At 40.7% G+C, this 16,446-nt stretch overlaps 1 protein-coding gene across 1 annotated transcript; it reads left to right on the top strand.

The window, feature by feature from the left end:
• Positions 1 to 9,318: 9,318 nt before the first annotated feature.
• On the top strand, positions 9,319 to 13,038 carry LOC120106510 (serine carboxypeptidase 1-like). The gene is made up of 8 exons (XM_039119437.1): positions 9,319 to 9,731; positions 10,285 to 10,392; positions 10,646 to 10,920; positions 10,991 to 11,242; positions 11,972 to 12,090; positions 12,192 to 12,278; positions 12,391 to 12,496; positions 12,729 to 13,038. The coding sequence occupies exons 1-8, from the start codon at positions 9,356 to 9,358 to the stop codon at positions 12,870 to 12,872; spliced, it is 1,467 nt and encodes a 488-aa protein (XP_038975365.1). The 5' UTR covers positions 9,319 to 9,355; the 3' UTR covers positions 12,873 to 13,038.
• The last annotated feature ends 3,408 nt before the right edge of the window (positions 13,039 to 16,446 follow it).

The following is a 16,446-nucleotide window of genomic DNA, read 5'->3' as shown; positions in this document are numbered from 1 at the left end:
CATCTGCCGGACCTGCCTACGGTCACTCTCCAGCAGCACCGTCTCGATGAGGTTTCGGGCGCCGGCGAAGGTGAAGGCTGACCCCGACTTCGCCCCGGAGCCGGACGGTGATTCTGCGGCCTTACCCTTACCCATTACTTGGGGGAGAGTCATGCTGACCGTGCTCGGGGCGGGGGCCGCTCCAGAAATCGACAGGGTCCCGCTCGGCCGGGGCCTCGGCGCGCTCCTTCTCGTATCATCCGAAGCCGACCGAGTCGAAGGCCGGGCTGGGGACCGATCGCGTCCGACCCGGCCGTCTCGGGCGCGCCCGGGTGACGCCTCCGGAAAAGCGGTAGTCTCATCACCGGAGGGCTGATACGGCGTCAACTGTCGGTCCGAGCCCGCGTGATCGGTGGGTCCGGACCCGTCTGTCGGCGTCGGAGTCGCCTGCTGGCGGGACTTCTTCGCCGGTGGGACTCCGCTCGGAGGAGTCCGTTTCTTCCTCCGGACCGCTTCCAGTAGGGACGCCCTACTGACAGCCATCGCCTTGTCCGACCGCATGACGTCGTCGATTTCTGCAAAAAGGACGAGATGGTCGGAGACTGAGAAACTGATGGAAAGAAGAAACGAAAGAGGAGAAAAGAGCTAAAAAAGAAGTGGTGGCGGGCTCACGGTCGGCGGGGACCGAGCTCAGACCGACGTTCACCAAGGTATCCTCGGAAATAAGGCGGGCCACCGGGGGAAGCCGGCCCTCGGCAACCAGCCCCCTCAAGACGGCAACGCCATCGGACTCCTCCCTCGACAACCTCGATAAGCCGATCGGGGACTTCATCGGCGTCTCCCAGGTTGTCCCGATTCCCCAAGAGGGATCTACATCAATGAAAAAGAAACGCTCCTTCCAGCCGTGAATGGAGGAAGGAGCATCCTTGACGAGGCCGCACCCTCGCCGCGCCGCGAAGCACCACCACCCTCTGTCCCGGGGGTGGCCGTTCAGGCCGTAGCATTCCCAAAAGACATTCAGGGTGGCGGAAACCTCATGCATGCGGCAGAGAACCTGGAAGGCCGTCAGGATGTGCCATGAGTTCGGTACCAGTTGCGTCGGCGCCACTCTTAAACCCCGAAGCACCTGCACGACTAAGTCCCAGGGGGGAAAGCGGAACCCAGCCCGAAGGATGTCCTCATTGATGGCGACCTTCCCTGGAGGAGGATGGGACATCCTCTCCTCAGGCCCTGGGAGCGTAATGTTGCAGGCTTCGGAAAGGTGGTACCGGGCCACGAACCTATCTAGGTCTTCAGGGACCAGCTCCGACTGAATGCGGTCCGCCCTTACTTCGTCCATCCCTAAGAACCTACGGTCAGGACGGGGTCAAGAGGGGGGAAGGCACCGGAACGACTGGAGTACACTGACACGAAAGGAGAAAGTACGGAGAGCCCTAAATTGAAGAGTGGGGCAACTCACCGGAAAGGAAGGAAGAACGGCTCCGAGAGCGTCAAAGGAGGAGCGAACGAACAGTTCGGCGGCAACGGCAGCGGCACAAGGGAGAAACTTGAAGATGCCTGTGAAGAGAAAGGCGGACGGGGGAGGGCCCCCCGGTTAAATAGGTGGAAAGGCGGGTGACGCCTCGGTGACGCCAGAGGACGCCTAGCTGCCGAAAGTTTGTTCGCACCCCAAAGGCGAATCGACGCCATTAAGGAAGGATGTCCGCCGAAATCCGCAGACCGCCAGATCAGCGACAACTGCCATACGCCATAAAGAAGGCGGGAGCTCGGAGCGCGCGCGCCTTTCCGAGGGATGGCGGCAATCTCGAAGCATCACTCCCTTCACCCGTTCTCCTCCTGGTTCCAGGCTCGGGAGTGGGGGGCTACTGTTACGGAGGAACTTAGCCACCATGCCCCACGTGACCGGCACGCGCGCCCAGGAAGACTACGGCTTGATCTAAGCAATCCAACTCCGAGTCGACAATCTCTCGACAACAACAGACTGTTCCTCTGAGGCACGCCGCGGCCCCCTGCTCCACCACTCCCTGCAACGGCCGTATCCGGCGCTGCCCCACGATCCCCTGTGACAGCCGTACAAAGCGGAGCTCCACTATGCCCTGCCATGGCTGTACCCAGCGCTGCCCCACGACGTCCTGTAACGGCCATGTCAGTGGCAGCCCCATCGTGCCACACGATGACGAATCCCCGGAAAAACCCCCCAACCTGATATATATGAGGCTGGGGGGGAAGGGGGAGGGTAAGACATATCTTCCAGAGTATCATCTCACCTGCTACCTTCTCCTTCTCCTTCTCCTTCGATCTCCTCTGACTTGATCGTCGGAGGGCCCCCACTACCCCGGTGGTGGTGCGAGGCTTGCTTGCAGGTTTCACGACGGAGGGCGGAGCGCAACCAAAGCAACTCAAAGGGAACCCCGTTCACACCGCTGTGCCAATCGTTTCTCAGTTTGGACCACCAGCAACAAGTATCAATGATGATCTATCTATTTGTCTTTTCATTTGTGATTCCAACCATAGCTAAGTACCAAGCATCTTGCAATTCTGAAAGAAAAAGAAAAAAGGTCATGTGAGCTTCAGAGCTTAGTAAGAATCTCCATATATCCACACTAACATAACAATATAGTTTGAAAATACCAAGTATCCATTACACAAATATCATGAAATCACAAACTGACTATCAACAATGCTCGAATAAATGATATACATATGAACATCAAATATTAATAAAAAAATTCAATCACTCAAGAGTGACATATCATACAATATCTCACAAATCTTCAATAGTATTTTTACGTAGCTTATCATTCCGTTCCTTTTTAACCTAATTGTGATCCAAGATCAATTATCTTTTCGACTTTGGGCCAAATCTGGATCATATTTTTTTCCCATGATAGGGCAATCAATTGGTGTCATATTTCTTTCCCATGATAAGATGATCAATGGTGCCACATTTTTAGCCTATGATGGGACAATCGATGATAATGAGATTAGCTCAGAGTCCTTGTTTATTCAATCAAGTTTACATTCACAAATCAATATTTTTTATTTCTAGCTTTAGACTAACCACGGTCACATTTTCTGCATGTGATGTAGCAATCAATTGGTGTCACATTTTTTGCCCATAAAATGGCAATCAATAAGTGTCACATTTTCTGCCTATGATGGGGCAATCTATATAATATAGTTAGTCTAGAGCACTACATCCATTAGTCCAATTATGCAAATGTAAGTCATCATTCTATCAATACATAATCAAAATATAAGTCGATACAAAAACCATCATAAAAGAATTCTTGCATTTTGCTTATCTTGATATATAGCAAGAAATATCTTACCTCCACGCCAACAACCCAAACAAACGAGTCACCTATCTACACCACAATCAATAAACCAGAGTGTGCAAAATCTTGCTCGACATCCTTTTGCCCAGAAGATTATTCTTCTATAGAATCAGATCTCATCATTAGAATAATCATAATCATCCATGGATTATGGTAGATGATTATAACAAGATTGGTCCAAAAACTTAGGACCCCACCTACGGTCACATAATGCCGACCCAGGACCCCTTCTATAGCCATATAATGCTGACCTAATATTCTTAGTTACGCAATACTGACTCAGAACCCCTTGTTGCACAGTGTTGGCCTAGGATTGATACCAGATCAGAGCCCCTAGTCATGCAATGCTGGCCTGAGACCCCTCTAAAGGTCAACCCGAATCCACAAGACAACTCTGGACCCACCACTAGACTACTAAAATATGTTAATAGAGAACAAGAAGAGAGAGAAAGAGAGTGATGAAGAGATATACAAAGGAGAGAGAATACAAGAGAAAGAAAGAGAGAGAAGGCAAGAGAGAAAACAAGAGGGAAAGAGAGAGAGAGAGCCATGGTCGGCCCACCTGATGGCGGCGACCTCGACAACAGCGGTAGCAGCAGTAGTGACTCCGGATGGAAAGAAGAAGAGAAAGAAAAAACAGAGGAGGCCCTTTCTTCTTGAAATCAAGCGATTAGCTAGCTTCAATCGAGTTGGTGACTCGTGTCACAAAGCGCTCAGGGGAGCGGCGATGGCCATCCCAATATGAGCGGTGATCGATAGCAAAATAGGAAAAGAAAAATTCAAAATAGGGCATCCTCCTCATGGCTAAATCTAGCCACCAGCCAACATAAATTAGTCCATTGATGATGGCTTTAGAACTAGAAGAAGGTTGTGGAAGAGGATCGGAGATCCATACCTTGATTTCGGCAAGATATCAATGCTAGCTTGGCTAGAGGTCTCAATGGAAAAATAGAGGAAATTGATGCTAATCATCAACGATCGACCAGGATTTTGTGAGCTCGAGGCTTAGAGGAAAGAGGGTAGCCAAATTTATAGATCAAGTCCTAGGGCCTCATTGGAATCTAGTATGCCTTTGAACTCCTCTTCCTTATTGGAATCGAGAAAAGAAGATGACTTCCATCGAGCGTCTTCCTCTCCTGTCCCACGTGCCACGCACGCGGATGCCCAATGGCCAACCAAGCTCAATCCGGGCCTATCCAAGCCCAAATAAAAATGGGGTCTCACAAGTTAGTTCATAGTTAATTTTGTGTTTATAATCTTGGTTTGAACAGTTTGGTATATAATATATGAATGTTCTTCAGAGTGTCTCAGGCAAGCATATCATAAACCACATTGTTTGCTTACACACACACACACATATATATATGTATATGTCTATATATATATATATATATATATATATATATATATACTAGAATAGCTATTTAAGAGATTCATGCAGGAGTTTGTGGATAACGAATAGGATCATCGGATAGGAATAATATTGGACAACCATGAAGACAAAGAAAGGAAAAGAGGGGAAGGATGAAGGTGGATCTTCCACCGTCGCCCTCTCCCTCCGATAAGGATGGCTAGGGATGGACCTCTGTTTCGCCTTTGGCACTCACATATTCATGCAAGATGTTCAAAAATCACATCTTCATCACATGATGCATGCTAGATGGCCCCATGTTTTGAAGAAAATCCCTCCAATCTTGCAATTTCTTAGTAGCATAATAATGTAGGAGGCACAACAAGAAAAGAGAGAAGAAAGAGAGTGAAAGAAAGAGAAAAAGAGTGAAAATACAGATAGAAAGAAAGAAAATGGGGGAGAAAGAGAAAGAAAGATAAGAAAGATAGAAAGAAAAGAAAGAGATAAAGAAATAAAGAGAAAGAAGGAAACCCAAAGGGATAGTTGGCCAAGTGATGGTATTCAGTGGCTTTGGGTAAGTTTGATCTAAGCTACTCGATCGGTGGATCATAAAGCAGGGACTCCATTAAAGCTAACATTGCTCAGCGAGGATCATCAATGATGTGTTCTAATGATACTCAACAAGGATCAAGGTGATGGATCGACATGCTGCTCAACTAATAGGATAGTTCTAGGCTCCGTTATCAGGATCAACTTGGATCCATAGCAAAAGGGGGATAGGATCCTCTACTAGGATCCATGGATGATGGATTTGCTAGAGAGAAAGAGAGAAGATAAGAGAGAAAGAAGAGAGAGAAAGAAGAAGAGGGAAAGAGATGAAATAGAGGAAGAGATCCTTCCTCAAAATAGAGGAAATAATGGAAGAGGATGGTGACTAGTGGGTGTCGATGGCCGGTAGGCTAGAATCTACAGTGGCAGGTGGCAACGATAGGTAACCGACTGAAAAAGAGCTAAAAAAATAAAATAAATAAGCTAGAGATTTTGGCCTTTGATTGAGTCTGACGCTAGCCTACTCATCGGCAAACACGGTTTCTGCCATGGAAGGTCATGTAGGGATCCAAGGCTCGATCAGGGGTTCGTCTACAAGGAGCGGTGGTGGTGGTGATCAAGAAAAGAAAAGAAATTAGCCAGAAATATGAGCGAAATAGGGGCTTTCTTCTTAGTCATTTTTTGGTGAAATCAAAGCCAACGATGGTGGTTTAAGGCTTAAGGAAGATGGGGAAAGCAAAGAGGATATCGAAGCTTGACGTTAGCTTCGACGAGCGCCACATCCCTAATTTTCGGTGGGTATAAGTGAGAAAACCTCTCGGAAAACAAGAAGTAGAAGGGCTTGTAGCTAGCGGCAATGGATGCTTCAAAGAAGAGAAGGCTTTAAATAGAGGAAATAAGTTTTACTCCTGACTTTAGCAATACCAGAAGATCGATTCCTATTAGGAGTCATCAAAAAATCCGAGTCGCAAAGGGAGTCCACGGAAAAAATCCAAATCCCTTCAAGAGTCGTTGCCCAGCGCTGTCATATGCGCGCTCAGCATGGCTTATCTCATCTAATTCCAAGCCGGGTCTATTTGGATCGGTCCTTCGCATGGCTATTAGGAGGTAGTTAGGGTGTCGTAAGGGCTTGGACAGGGCAAACATTTTAAATCCATAACACACTGAATATTTGAATATAACATTTTGGAATAGTCACCATAGCTTTCTTGAAAAATATTAGTTTAGATGGCACCATTAATTAGATTTATACTTTGAATGATTGACGGCTGCTGAGATATTGTTTCTCTATGATGGGAACATATACCATTAAAATAAATTTAAAAGATAAAGTAGAGGACAGCACATTGACATGCAAACACTTCAGCATCCATAAATATATATCCTAAGAACTATATAAGTGTGCCACTATCCTATATGAAAGCTTTTCTATTTTCAAAATACCTCCTTTTCTCGGAATGCTTCTATTAATCTTTAGATATTTAAAATTTTCTAAACTTATTCTATAATACCCTTCCAATACTTAAATACTTATCTTAGAATATCCTTCTCCCAAAATGCCTGTTGGGATAGGATCCATACAACCAAGTCACTCATGTTTATGGTAGGCACACTTTAACATCAAGCAAAGAGAAAGTTGGCTTAAGCTCTAATGCCCACTTAGCGAGTAGAACTATTCATTGGATAGGTCAGGCAAGGTTTTGGCCAAGCTTAGCTAAAAATATAACTAAATTAGTCAGGCCTAGGCCCGGCCCATCTCGACCTTCAAGCCCAAGCTAGCTTCCTCGGTTTTGGCCGGCTTCAAACTTCCTTTTTCTTTTTTAAATGTTGAATGTGGAAGGAAAGAGGAAAGAAAGGGGAGGAGGAGGAGTGAGAGGAGGAGGATGGAGGAGGAAGGAGGAGGACAAAGGGATGGAGGAGGAGGAGGATGGAAGAGTAGGAGGAGGAGGAGGAGGATGGAAGAGTAGGCTCCAGCCACGCCAAGCAAAACCTAAGTCCGACCCATTTTGACAGGCATGCTTATATTTTAGGCCTGGTCCGACTTGTCGAACTTAAAATCCATGTAGAGGCCCAGCCAAAATGCTTTAAGCTTGAGTAGCCATCTAGCCTATGAACAAATATATTAGCAAAACACCGGCCTCCCAGTCCTTCAATTCAAAGAAGCCGGTTTTTTGCTAATGGTAGTATGCACTTTAAGGAGTTGCCAGGACCAACTAAAGTTTAATTTTCGAAGAAAAGCTTCTACATTCTACCACTAGATTGGCGGGAGCGCAAAGGAGGCTATACCAATGTAGAGTATAACTATAGCAGATGATTAGAATAGGTACATGACAATAATAACTTTGTTCACTTTTCTCATAATAAAATTCAATGCAATCCTTAGCAAAACCAATTCAACGGATAAGTAATTAACCATAGGAATTATTCTAGAAGTTTTCATATGTTAAAAAAAACATAGTGAGAGAGAGAAACTATTGGCCATTTCTTTACTGCTCATTTATTCACACAGATAATTAAGTCTCACTTGTCTCGTCTACGTTTGTATCTGCAGTTCTCTTTGAAAATCATGTGCTTCCCTAGCAATAGCATGGAGAGGTGGTTTACAAGAGAATTTCTGAATTCCTGTTCTCAAAAAACTATGAACATCATGAGACGCACACCATATGCATTATTTTTACATCATACATATCATGTGACTTGCTTCTTTCACCCTCAGAGCAAAGTTTTCCGATCTATTTTAAACCATTTTAAACCACTGGTCTAACACATTCTTCTACAATCCCTTGTCTGGCCTAGCCACATCAAACGGGAAGCCTATGGAAAAAAACTTAGTGTTCCTTACTTTAGAGGGGGAGAGGAGTCCCTAGTCACATCATTTGACCGTCTCTTTCTCTCAACGGTTGTTTCCTTTTAGCATATCTTTATATGACAGCTATTTTTCCATTCAAGAAAAACTTGCATCCATTCTATGGCAACCTTCAAAATTTTATGTTTCCGTTATGGTATGAAATTTTAACTTCTTGTTCCCTTCTATTGCTCTTTCTTTTGAAATCTATAGAGAAGTTGTCAGCTTCAAGAGGATTTATACAGCTTCTAAGCTTTGATAGTTGCAATTCCAAGAAAGAATTTGTTTAGCAAGCTCAGATATTGATTAAAAGAGATTAACATATTAAAATAACATCCACATATACGTTTTCTAAGATACTGATTAAAAGATATTAAGATATTAAAATTATATATATAGACCTAAAAAGCATGTAAGGAAAAAAAAGGGAAGATAATAAGTAGGAAAAAATTGCAAGAGATGTAAATAAATTGCAGCTGTTCCTTAGAAAACTCAGATATTGATAAAAAGAGATTAACATATTAAAATAACATCTATTATATATATATATATATATATATATATATATAGACACACCTCAAAGCATGCAAGTTTTATTCAACAGTCTCACACATTCTCTTGCTCTTTCTCCACCACATTCGAGATGTGTAATTCTATATTACTGCTTAAAGATCCAAGACCTAAACTGATGTTCAAATATTAGAAGGAAAAAAAAAAGAAAAAGAAAATAAGTAGGAAAAATTGCTAGGGATGTAAATAAGTTCTGACAGCTCTACTCTTTCCAAATCTGAAATATATGAATGTTTTAAACGCATTATGCAGTGTCGGAGATTGGTTGATGGCAATAAACAATAAGAGAAATGGGAAGGAGATCCTAATTCAAGTAATCTTTTTTAAGGAGTCTCTTTGAACGTTGATGGCAAGAATCATCCCAAATTTTTTTCAGCGCCCAATTGGACTTTGATATTTCGGAGAATGCTTGATGTAATCTAATGGTTTATGGCAGGTGCAGCCTATAATTTTCCATTGAGACCTTGGTCCATATTTGCAAATTGGTTAGCTTTACTTGGCTACAACGACTGAATAGTAAGGTGCCTTATTCTAACCCTCAAATTAATTTGACTGAGACGTGGTCCCAAAAGATACAATAATGGCTTTGTCCATGAGGTATCATGCTTAATAAAAGAGATTCCTTATATGCGTACAAAAATGTGGCCATCAGTTCCTATAACCAGCCTATATAAATCTATCTCTCCCTGCCATTCCTAAGTGAAGGAACCAAAGAAGAAGAGCATGATGACTGCATACTTCTCTCTGCTTCTCATCTCTTGTTGCCTCTTTGTATTGCCCAACAACAACGAGGCTAACCAAGCTGATCATCTTAGAAGGTTGATCAAAACTAAGAGACCAACATGGCCTCACCAATCTTATTCATGGGCTGATTTGGATGCCGCCGTGTCCGTTTCGCCAGTCTATGTTAGTAATCAAGATGGACTAATGGAGGCTGACAGGATCAAATCTTTGCCTGGGCAACCCACAGGTGTCGAGTTTAATCAGTATAGTGGCTACGTGACCGTGGACACAAAAAATGGAAGGGCACTGTTCTATTACTTTGTTGAGTCTCAGCACAACCCTTCGACGAAGCCTCTGATCTTGTGGCTGAATGGAGGTAACTGGTCCAATATTACTTACATGAATGATGCTATTGTTATCCATATGAGAGTTGGAACAAGATGACTTCTCATCTTGGTCTTCATTTTGTCAAGACATGTCAAAGTTTTCTATTCAGAATTCATATTTGATGATTCCCAAGCATATTTCAAGCTCCAATCATTGTGGTTTTCTCGGTTGTAGGCTTGTTGATTTTGGAATCATATAGGAATTTTTTAAATGAACACCATATTTTTTTTGTGTAATATGTTAAAAGGAAGGCAACTTGTATAATGTCCTCAGTGCTGATGAGCAATCAATGAAATAATTATGTTGTCCTATGCTATATTTGTTGCTTCCGTTTATTATTACCATTTTTCTGGTTACATTTCTTGGCGTGGCCTTAATGATGATTAGAGTGTTTAATCAAGTGGGAATCATATTGTTTTGTTGTTCTTTTTAATATATGTTGCTGCCATCACCATTCACTAAAATTTATATTTTCTTCTTTCTCCTTTAGAAAAGGAAAAAGAACTGATTGGGTTTGTTTTGATCAATGTTGGGATCCTCAGGGCCAGGATGCTCCTCCTTAGGATATGGAGCCATGCAGGAACTAGGCCCCTTCAGAGTGCATAGTGATGGAAAAACACTTCAACGAAACAAGTATGCTTGGAACAATGGTGAGAGATCCAAATTTAATACTTTGAAGATGAAATCACCCTCCTAACCTTTCTTTTTCTTATCCTATTCCCATTTTCTTGGAAGTTGTTGGCTTGGTAGTCTTACCCAACTCTTTCTCTCTCCAAAAGAAAGCAAAAAATAAAAAAGAAATCTTTTTTACTTGATTGGAGATCCTTTATTAGCTATGCATACTAAAAGTTATAGTGCAACTCATCATGTTCTCTTGTTAACTATTTGTTGCAATTGTGTCAGTGGCAAATGTTCTCTTCTTGGAATCTCCAGCAGGGGTAGGATTCTCATACTCGAACACTAGTTCAGATTATGATATGAATGGAGATCAAAGAACTGCAGAAGATTCATATACATTTCTAGTCAATTGGTTTGAGAGATTCCCACATTACAAAAATCATGAGTTCTTCATAACCGGAGAGAGCTATGCCGGCCATTACGTGCCCCAGCTTGCATCCACCATACTTCACCACAACACACAGACCAACCAGACTGTTATCAATCTTCAAGGAGTTGCTGTAAGTGAGCAAGATCTATGAACTCTTATAAATGCTTCAATTCAATTGATGGGTCAAATTCTGCTTTTAGATTGGCAATGCTTTCGTTGATTCCGCGACGAATGACAAAGCTGGCTATGAATTTATGTGGAATCATAACCTAATCTCCGATGAGACCTATGCCAAATTTTGCAAAGCATGCAATTTTTCTGGTATAGAGAGCACCGTCGACTGTGCTGCTGCTACAGAAGATGCTTATGTAGAGTCTGGCGACATTGATCCTTACAATATCTATGCTCCAAAATGTGATGACTCTAATACCACATCCATGTCCGGCATCGCGGTAAGAAATCTTCATCATCCATACCTGTGAAGCTGATGTACATACTATCGATCCATTCGCTATTAGCTCAAGCTTAATTTTGTCGTCCGGTGACTGTTTATATACATTGTTGATGCATTCCCTATTAGCTTCAGCTTTGGAGGCTAGTGATTATTTCACAATGTCTTTGATTTTTTCTTTATGGATGGAGTGCTACACTTGTCAGAAAGGTTCTCTTGAGAGATTACAGAGAGTTTCAAGCTAATATAGTTATAGTTGATGATTGTTTATTTGGTGATTAAGAATTGGAGCAGCATCAAAATAATTGTAATCACAAAAGTCATGCAACTGGAAACAACAACATGAAGAATCAAACGTGAAAAAGCCTTCTGCGATGCAGAGGAATGCAACCATTAGAATGTACACTAGTCTGCAATATATGCCAAATTCTTAGCTAAAACATTTTCAAATAATTAACAGACAGGATAATGAATTTCTTTCCCTTGTCATATATAATACCAAGTTCATATCTTTTCTGCTATTAAAAGCAAACTCGAAAGTTGTGCTTGAGGCTTTGCTTGTGGATGTTGAACTCCACAACTTGTGCAGCACATATGGCATTTTTTAATTTCTTAAAATGTGAAGAAGTTTGAAGGGGAAACTGAGATCTGCCTGTGAGAATAGATTCATCCTTCGATCATTATTTAATATTTTGCATGCTGAAAATATGTACTTTCCTCAACTGAACAGATGGCAGACTTCGATCCCTGCTCCACCTCCTATGTCGACTCTTATCTGAACAACCTCGAAGTGCAGAAGGCTCTTCACATAAAAGCTCCAAAACTTCCAAATCCATGGCAAAGTTGCAGGTTACAAACTACATTTTTCACCTAGTCAATAAGACGTCCACTAACATGGCCAACTTTTCCTTTCCATCTTACTCTCCTTTCTTTCCCTGAGTTTCATTCAGTAATTTGGCATGGGTTGACATGGCTCCAACCATGCTGCCGACAATTAAACAACTCATTACTAGCAGAATAAGGTTATGGTTGTTCAGGTAATTCCTTTCTTGCTTCCATCCTCATTTAATCCAATGATATGTAGTCACAATGGACTCACAGTAAGAGAAAACATATTAGATGGAACTGAGAAATTTTTCTTTCTTTTAGTGGTGATATTGATACCGTGGTTTCTATCACGGCTACCAAGTATGCAGTCAGAAATCTTAACCTCCCCATCAAGAGTTCATGGCGCGCATGGTATTCCAAAAGCCAGGTATAAACACTACACTGATCTCTTGTGCTTATCTTGATGTCTCTAATTGTTTTCAGAAACAGCCCAATGAAAATTTTAGCAGGGTGCAGCAGATACCTTATGTAGCCCATGGTTCTAAATTTGGTGTTGTTTCTTTAGAAGGACTAAAATGTTATTGTCAGGCTAAAATCGAAATAGTTGATGAGGAATATGATTTTTTTTTTTATGCTTATATAATCTATTAATGCGACAGGTTGGAGGTTATGTTGTGGGATATGAAGGACTGGCATTTGTAACAGTTAGGGGAGCTGGGCACATGGTACCAAGCTACCAACCTGAGAGAGCTCTCACCATGATCTCCTCATTCCTCAAAGGAGAGCTCCCACCTGCTTCCTGATATCTTCACCAACCAAAATAAAACCATGTTTTGTTTGGATTGAGGGCATGTATCTAAGATTGTGACTAATATTCACTTATTTCTGTTTATCTAAGATTGTGACATGTAGAATTTATGAAACAAACTCTAAAAGTTATCCACTCCGAATGCCAAAGTTTTATGAACACATGATGGATCATGGCGAGTGAAAATTTATCCACTCGATCTGTGAAGCTAGGGCGTTGGTTGAAAGAGAGATTTGCCAAAAAATGATGAGGAAACTATAATAATTAGATCTTTTTCTGTGATTTTATGCCAAATTTCTGGTTTATAGAATTCTCTTGCACTCGCAAGATAATTTGGATCTGTATCTCTGGATGACCATCAACTTTGGGAAGTGACCGGTTTTAGCTTCTAGCTGTTTGCTAAGATGTTACATAGTATATATATACTTTTGCTTTTCCAGTACCCTTTTTACAGAAAAAATAAAAATATAAAAAAATGCATAAAAAAAGTAACTCGGTGATCATGTTGTAACAAATTTTTATTTAAGGCATCTTTTAACATTAAAATTATAATCTCATTCACTACTATGCACAAGTGTAATCCACTCAATGTTACCAAAGTCATGCTCTTGTTAACCCAGCTCATGCATCTTCGGTCAGGGGTTTAAGTAGCCATATGATACATGCCCAACTCAAAATCCTTAGCTTATGAAATTGTTTTAGAATCCAAAATGCATGATCTCATTTTACACAAAATAAGATAAAATTAACAATACCTTTTTTTATAGCAAAATTTATCAGAATTTCTTCTAAGAGATTTTTCGACCATTTTCAAAGCCATAATAAAAACTTTCAAAAATAGGACATGACAAGCTATGTTTCTTTTTTTCAGGAAAAAAAAAACAACCCATATAGATTTACTTAAGATCTCTTCAGCGTATAACCCATATAAGACTAAACACACTTGTACATATCGTCATACACTTTTGGCATCCAAATCAATTTAAGAGTTTAAATTCAAAAAAATCGAAACATATATACCATGATCGGCCCATAGTCCGGCCTAAACAAGCTCATGTTGCAGTAGTTCCTAATCCACATGAGCTACGAGTTGGGTCTATTCTGACGCCATTTGTAACCATTCAGGATGTAACAATTCAGGACTTCATCTAAGAAAGTTAATTGGAATGTATGATTGGTTTTTTTATTTAATATAAGTACCAAAGATCTTCCCTATAATAGATGTGGAAGTAAAGATATGCCCATGTGGATCCTCACAATTATTGTCACAACAAATTTATCTACAAATAATATATTGAAATCAAAGCTGGCACCTTGAGTTGGTATCATTTGAGCACCTTTTTTTTTCGCCCCTCTCGTCAAATGACAACAGAATATTGGTCGGAAACAAAGACTCAAGTTGGTTAAATAAAGACATGCAACCAAGAAAGCTAGCAAAAAGTGGGCCTAACTGCTAGACACCACCTTGACTGGGTCTTTGAATTGAATCATGGCAAGTTGAATGCTCCACATATCATCAAAGTTTTCAATGATAACCCTTGTGGAAGTTCTCTCGGCCACTTAATCATTACTTGTTACTAGTGGCACGCAAGAAACTCAGGCAATTTCAGCACATTCCATCTCCACTTCACCCAACCAATACCCAGGTGCCCACTACCGAACGTGGGCCTGCATGACTTTCCCAACTTGCATGAAGTAGTGTAATTGTAACTAACTTCCCTTTTAGAAACTCTCAATGTGAGCCACACAAAGAGGCTTCGTCAAAGCTGGCCTTCCTTGTGATTCTTTCAAGCCACATTCTATCTAGTCTTTGGGGAACATTGGATAAAACTCTATGCTATCTCTTCCATCAAATATTATATCTTTTGCTATTGTCAAGAAGAGTGCAGCTCGGGCAACACCAGGATCAATGTCATATATCATTCATTTGACCATTAACTTTCTACGATCAGTAGTGCAAGACTATAATTATAGAAGACCAGGTATCATCTCATTTGACAACTAGTGGGGCTGGTTGGAGCAAATGAGTTTTATCGGCCTGAAAAGAAGACAGCTTCACCAAATACACAGACAGCAGGAAAATGATGGATGTGAGGGGCAAAAGACAAAATATTTGTTTGAAAATAAATTTGACATGCAGGACCAACCAAAAATACCTATTTCATGTGGGGGCTTGCATGAAATGATAAGCTGGACTGTCAACAAGCCCGGCTTGAGTAGACTAAGCCTAGCCCAGGCCCGACTCATTTTGTAATCATACTGAAATTAGCTTATAATTTAGTTTTGAGATGAACATATACAATTGATGAACAGCTACTTTAAGAGATTTGATAAGAACTTAGACTTTAGTTTCTATATTTTGAGCTACATATTCTCCTTTTATCTCAAATATTGAATTAATATATATATATATATATATATATATATATATATATATATATATATATATATATATATATATTTCAAGCTAAATTGAGTTAAGCTTGAATGAGCTAAGTTAAGCTCTAGCTCCACTTATTTGCTAATTGGACGAGTCAAATTTTGAACCAAATTTTGAGTCAAACATGAGGTGGCCCATGACCAACTCGCCATGTATGATAACCGTAGCGACCAGTTCATCCCCTCATGCTTGGTGTAAGATTCTTTTAAATTCATCAGTTTTAAGTCAGCTTGGAACTTGAGGGATAAAGATTATGATTCAAGGTATCTCTAAGCATATTACATAAAGGCTCCTATTATTGTTATGAAGACTTCTAGGTTCTTTTTATTTTGGGAGAAAAATTGGAGTTACTCCAACCAAATTTATTATGGCAAAGAACACAAAGAGGGATCCAAAAAGGAAGCCCACAAACCTCAGTTACACAAAGGCTTCTAGAAATTTTAGCACAATCAACTTTACTAGAATTAGGGTTGTCATATTATGAGAGCCGGTGTTGTTGCTTCTAGAGCAATATTATACCCTGCCATACATTTTGTTTGATGTATTATATTGAAGGACATAATAGTCAGTATCTGTGGAAGGTCCATATTTGATAGAGATATGAGTTTTTATTACTAGAGTGTTTGACCGAAAAGTAGCGAAGAGTTTTGTCTTTTATCTCGAGGAATAGGTTAAGATGAAGATAAATTGTAATAGATGTTATCGAGAGAGGAGTTGGCTTTTGACTTTTGTGCTGAGTTTTTTCTTATAAAAAACTCTACATGTGAAAGCAATCTACTGTAATTAAGTTGTAATTAAGTAATATAAAACTTATATAGTTATAACTTTTGAAGTTCTAATATCCAATACATAGATAATGAAGTTGTAATTCACTATTAATGCACGTTTAGTACTTGGCTTTATATAGACCGTACCAGTGCAATATAGATACAGCTAAGCAAAACAGGAACAGTAGCCTTAACTCTTTGCAATGCGAAACATGAAATGACAAGTCCATAAAGGGGAGTGCTCATGAAATTTTGAATGAAGATTGAAATTACATGGCAGTAAATTAAAATACTTATTTATTTTTTAATTTTCTCATTCCATGTGTCGTACCTTTTTATCATTTTCTGCCTATCCTGCATAT

Source organism: Phoenix dactylifera, unplaced genomic scaffold, assembly GCF_009389715.1.
Source record: "Phoenix dactylifera cultivar Barhee BC4 unplaced genomic scaffold, palm_55x_up_171113_PBpolish2nd_filt_p 000550F, whole genome shotgun sequence".
NCBI classification, from domain to species: domain Eukaryota; kingdom Viridiplantae; phylum Streptophyta; class Magnoliopsida; order Arecales; family Arecaceae; genus Phoenix; species Phoenix dactylifera.
The sequence above is the reverse complement of the archived record's forward strand: the minus strand, read 5'-3'. Positions and strand labels throughout refer to the sequence as shown.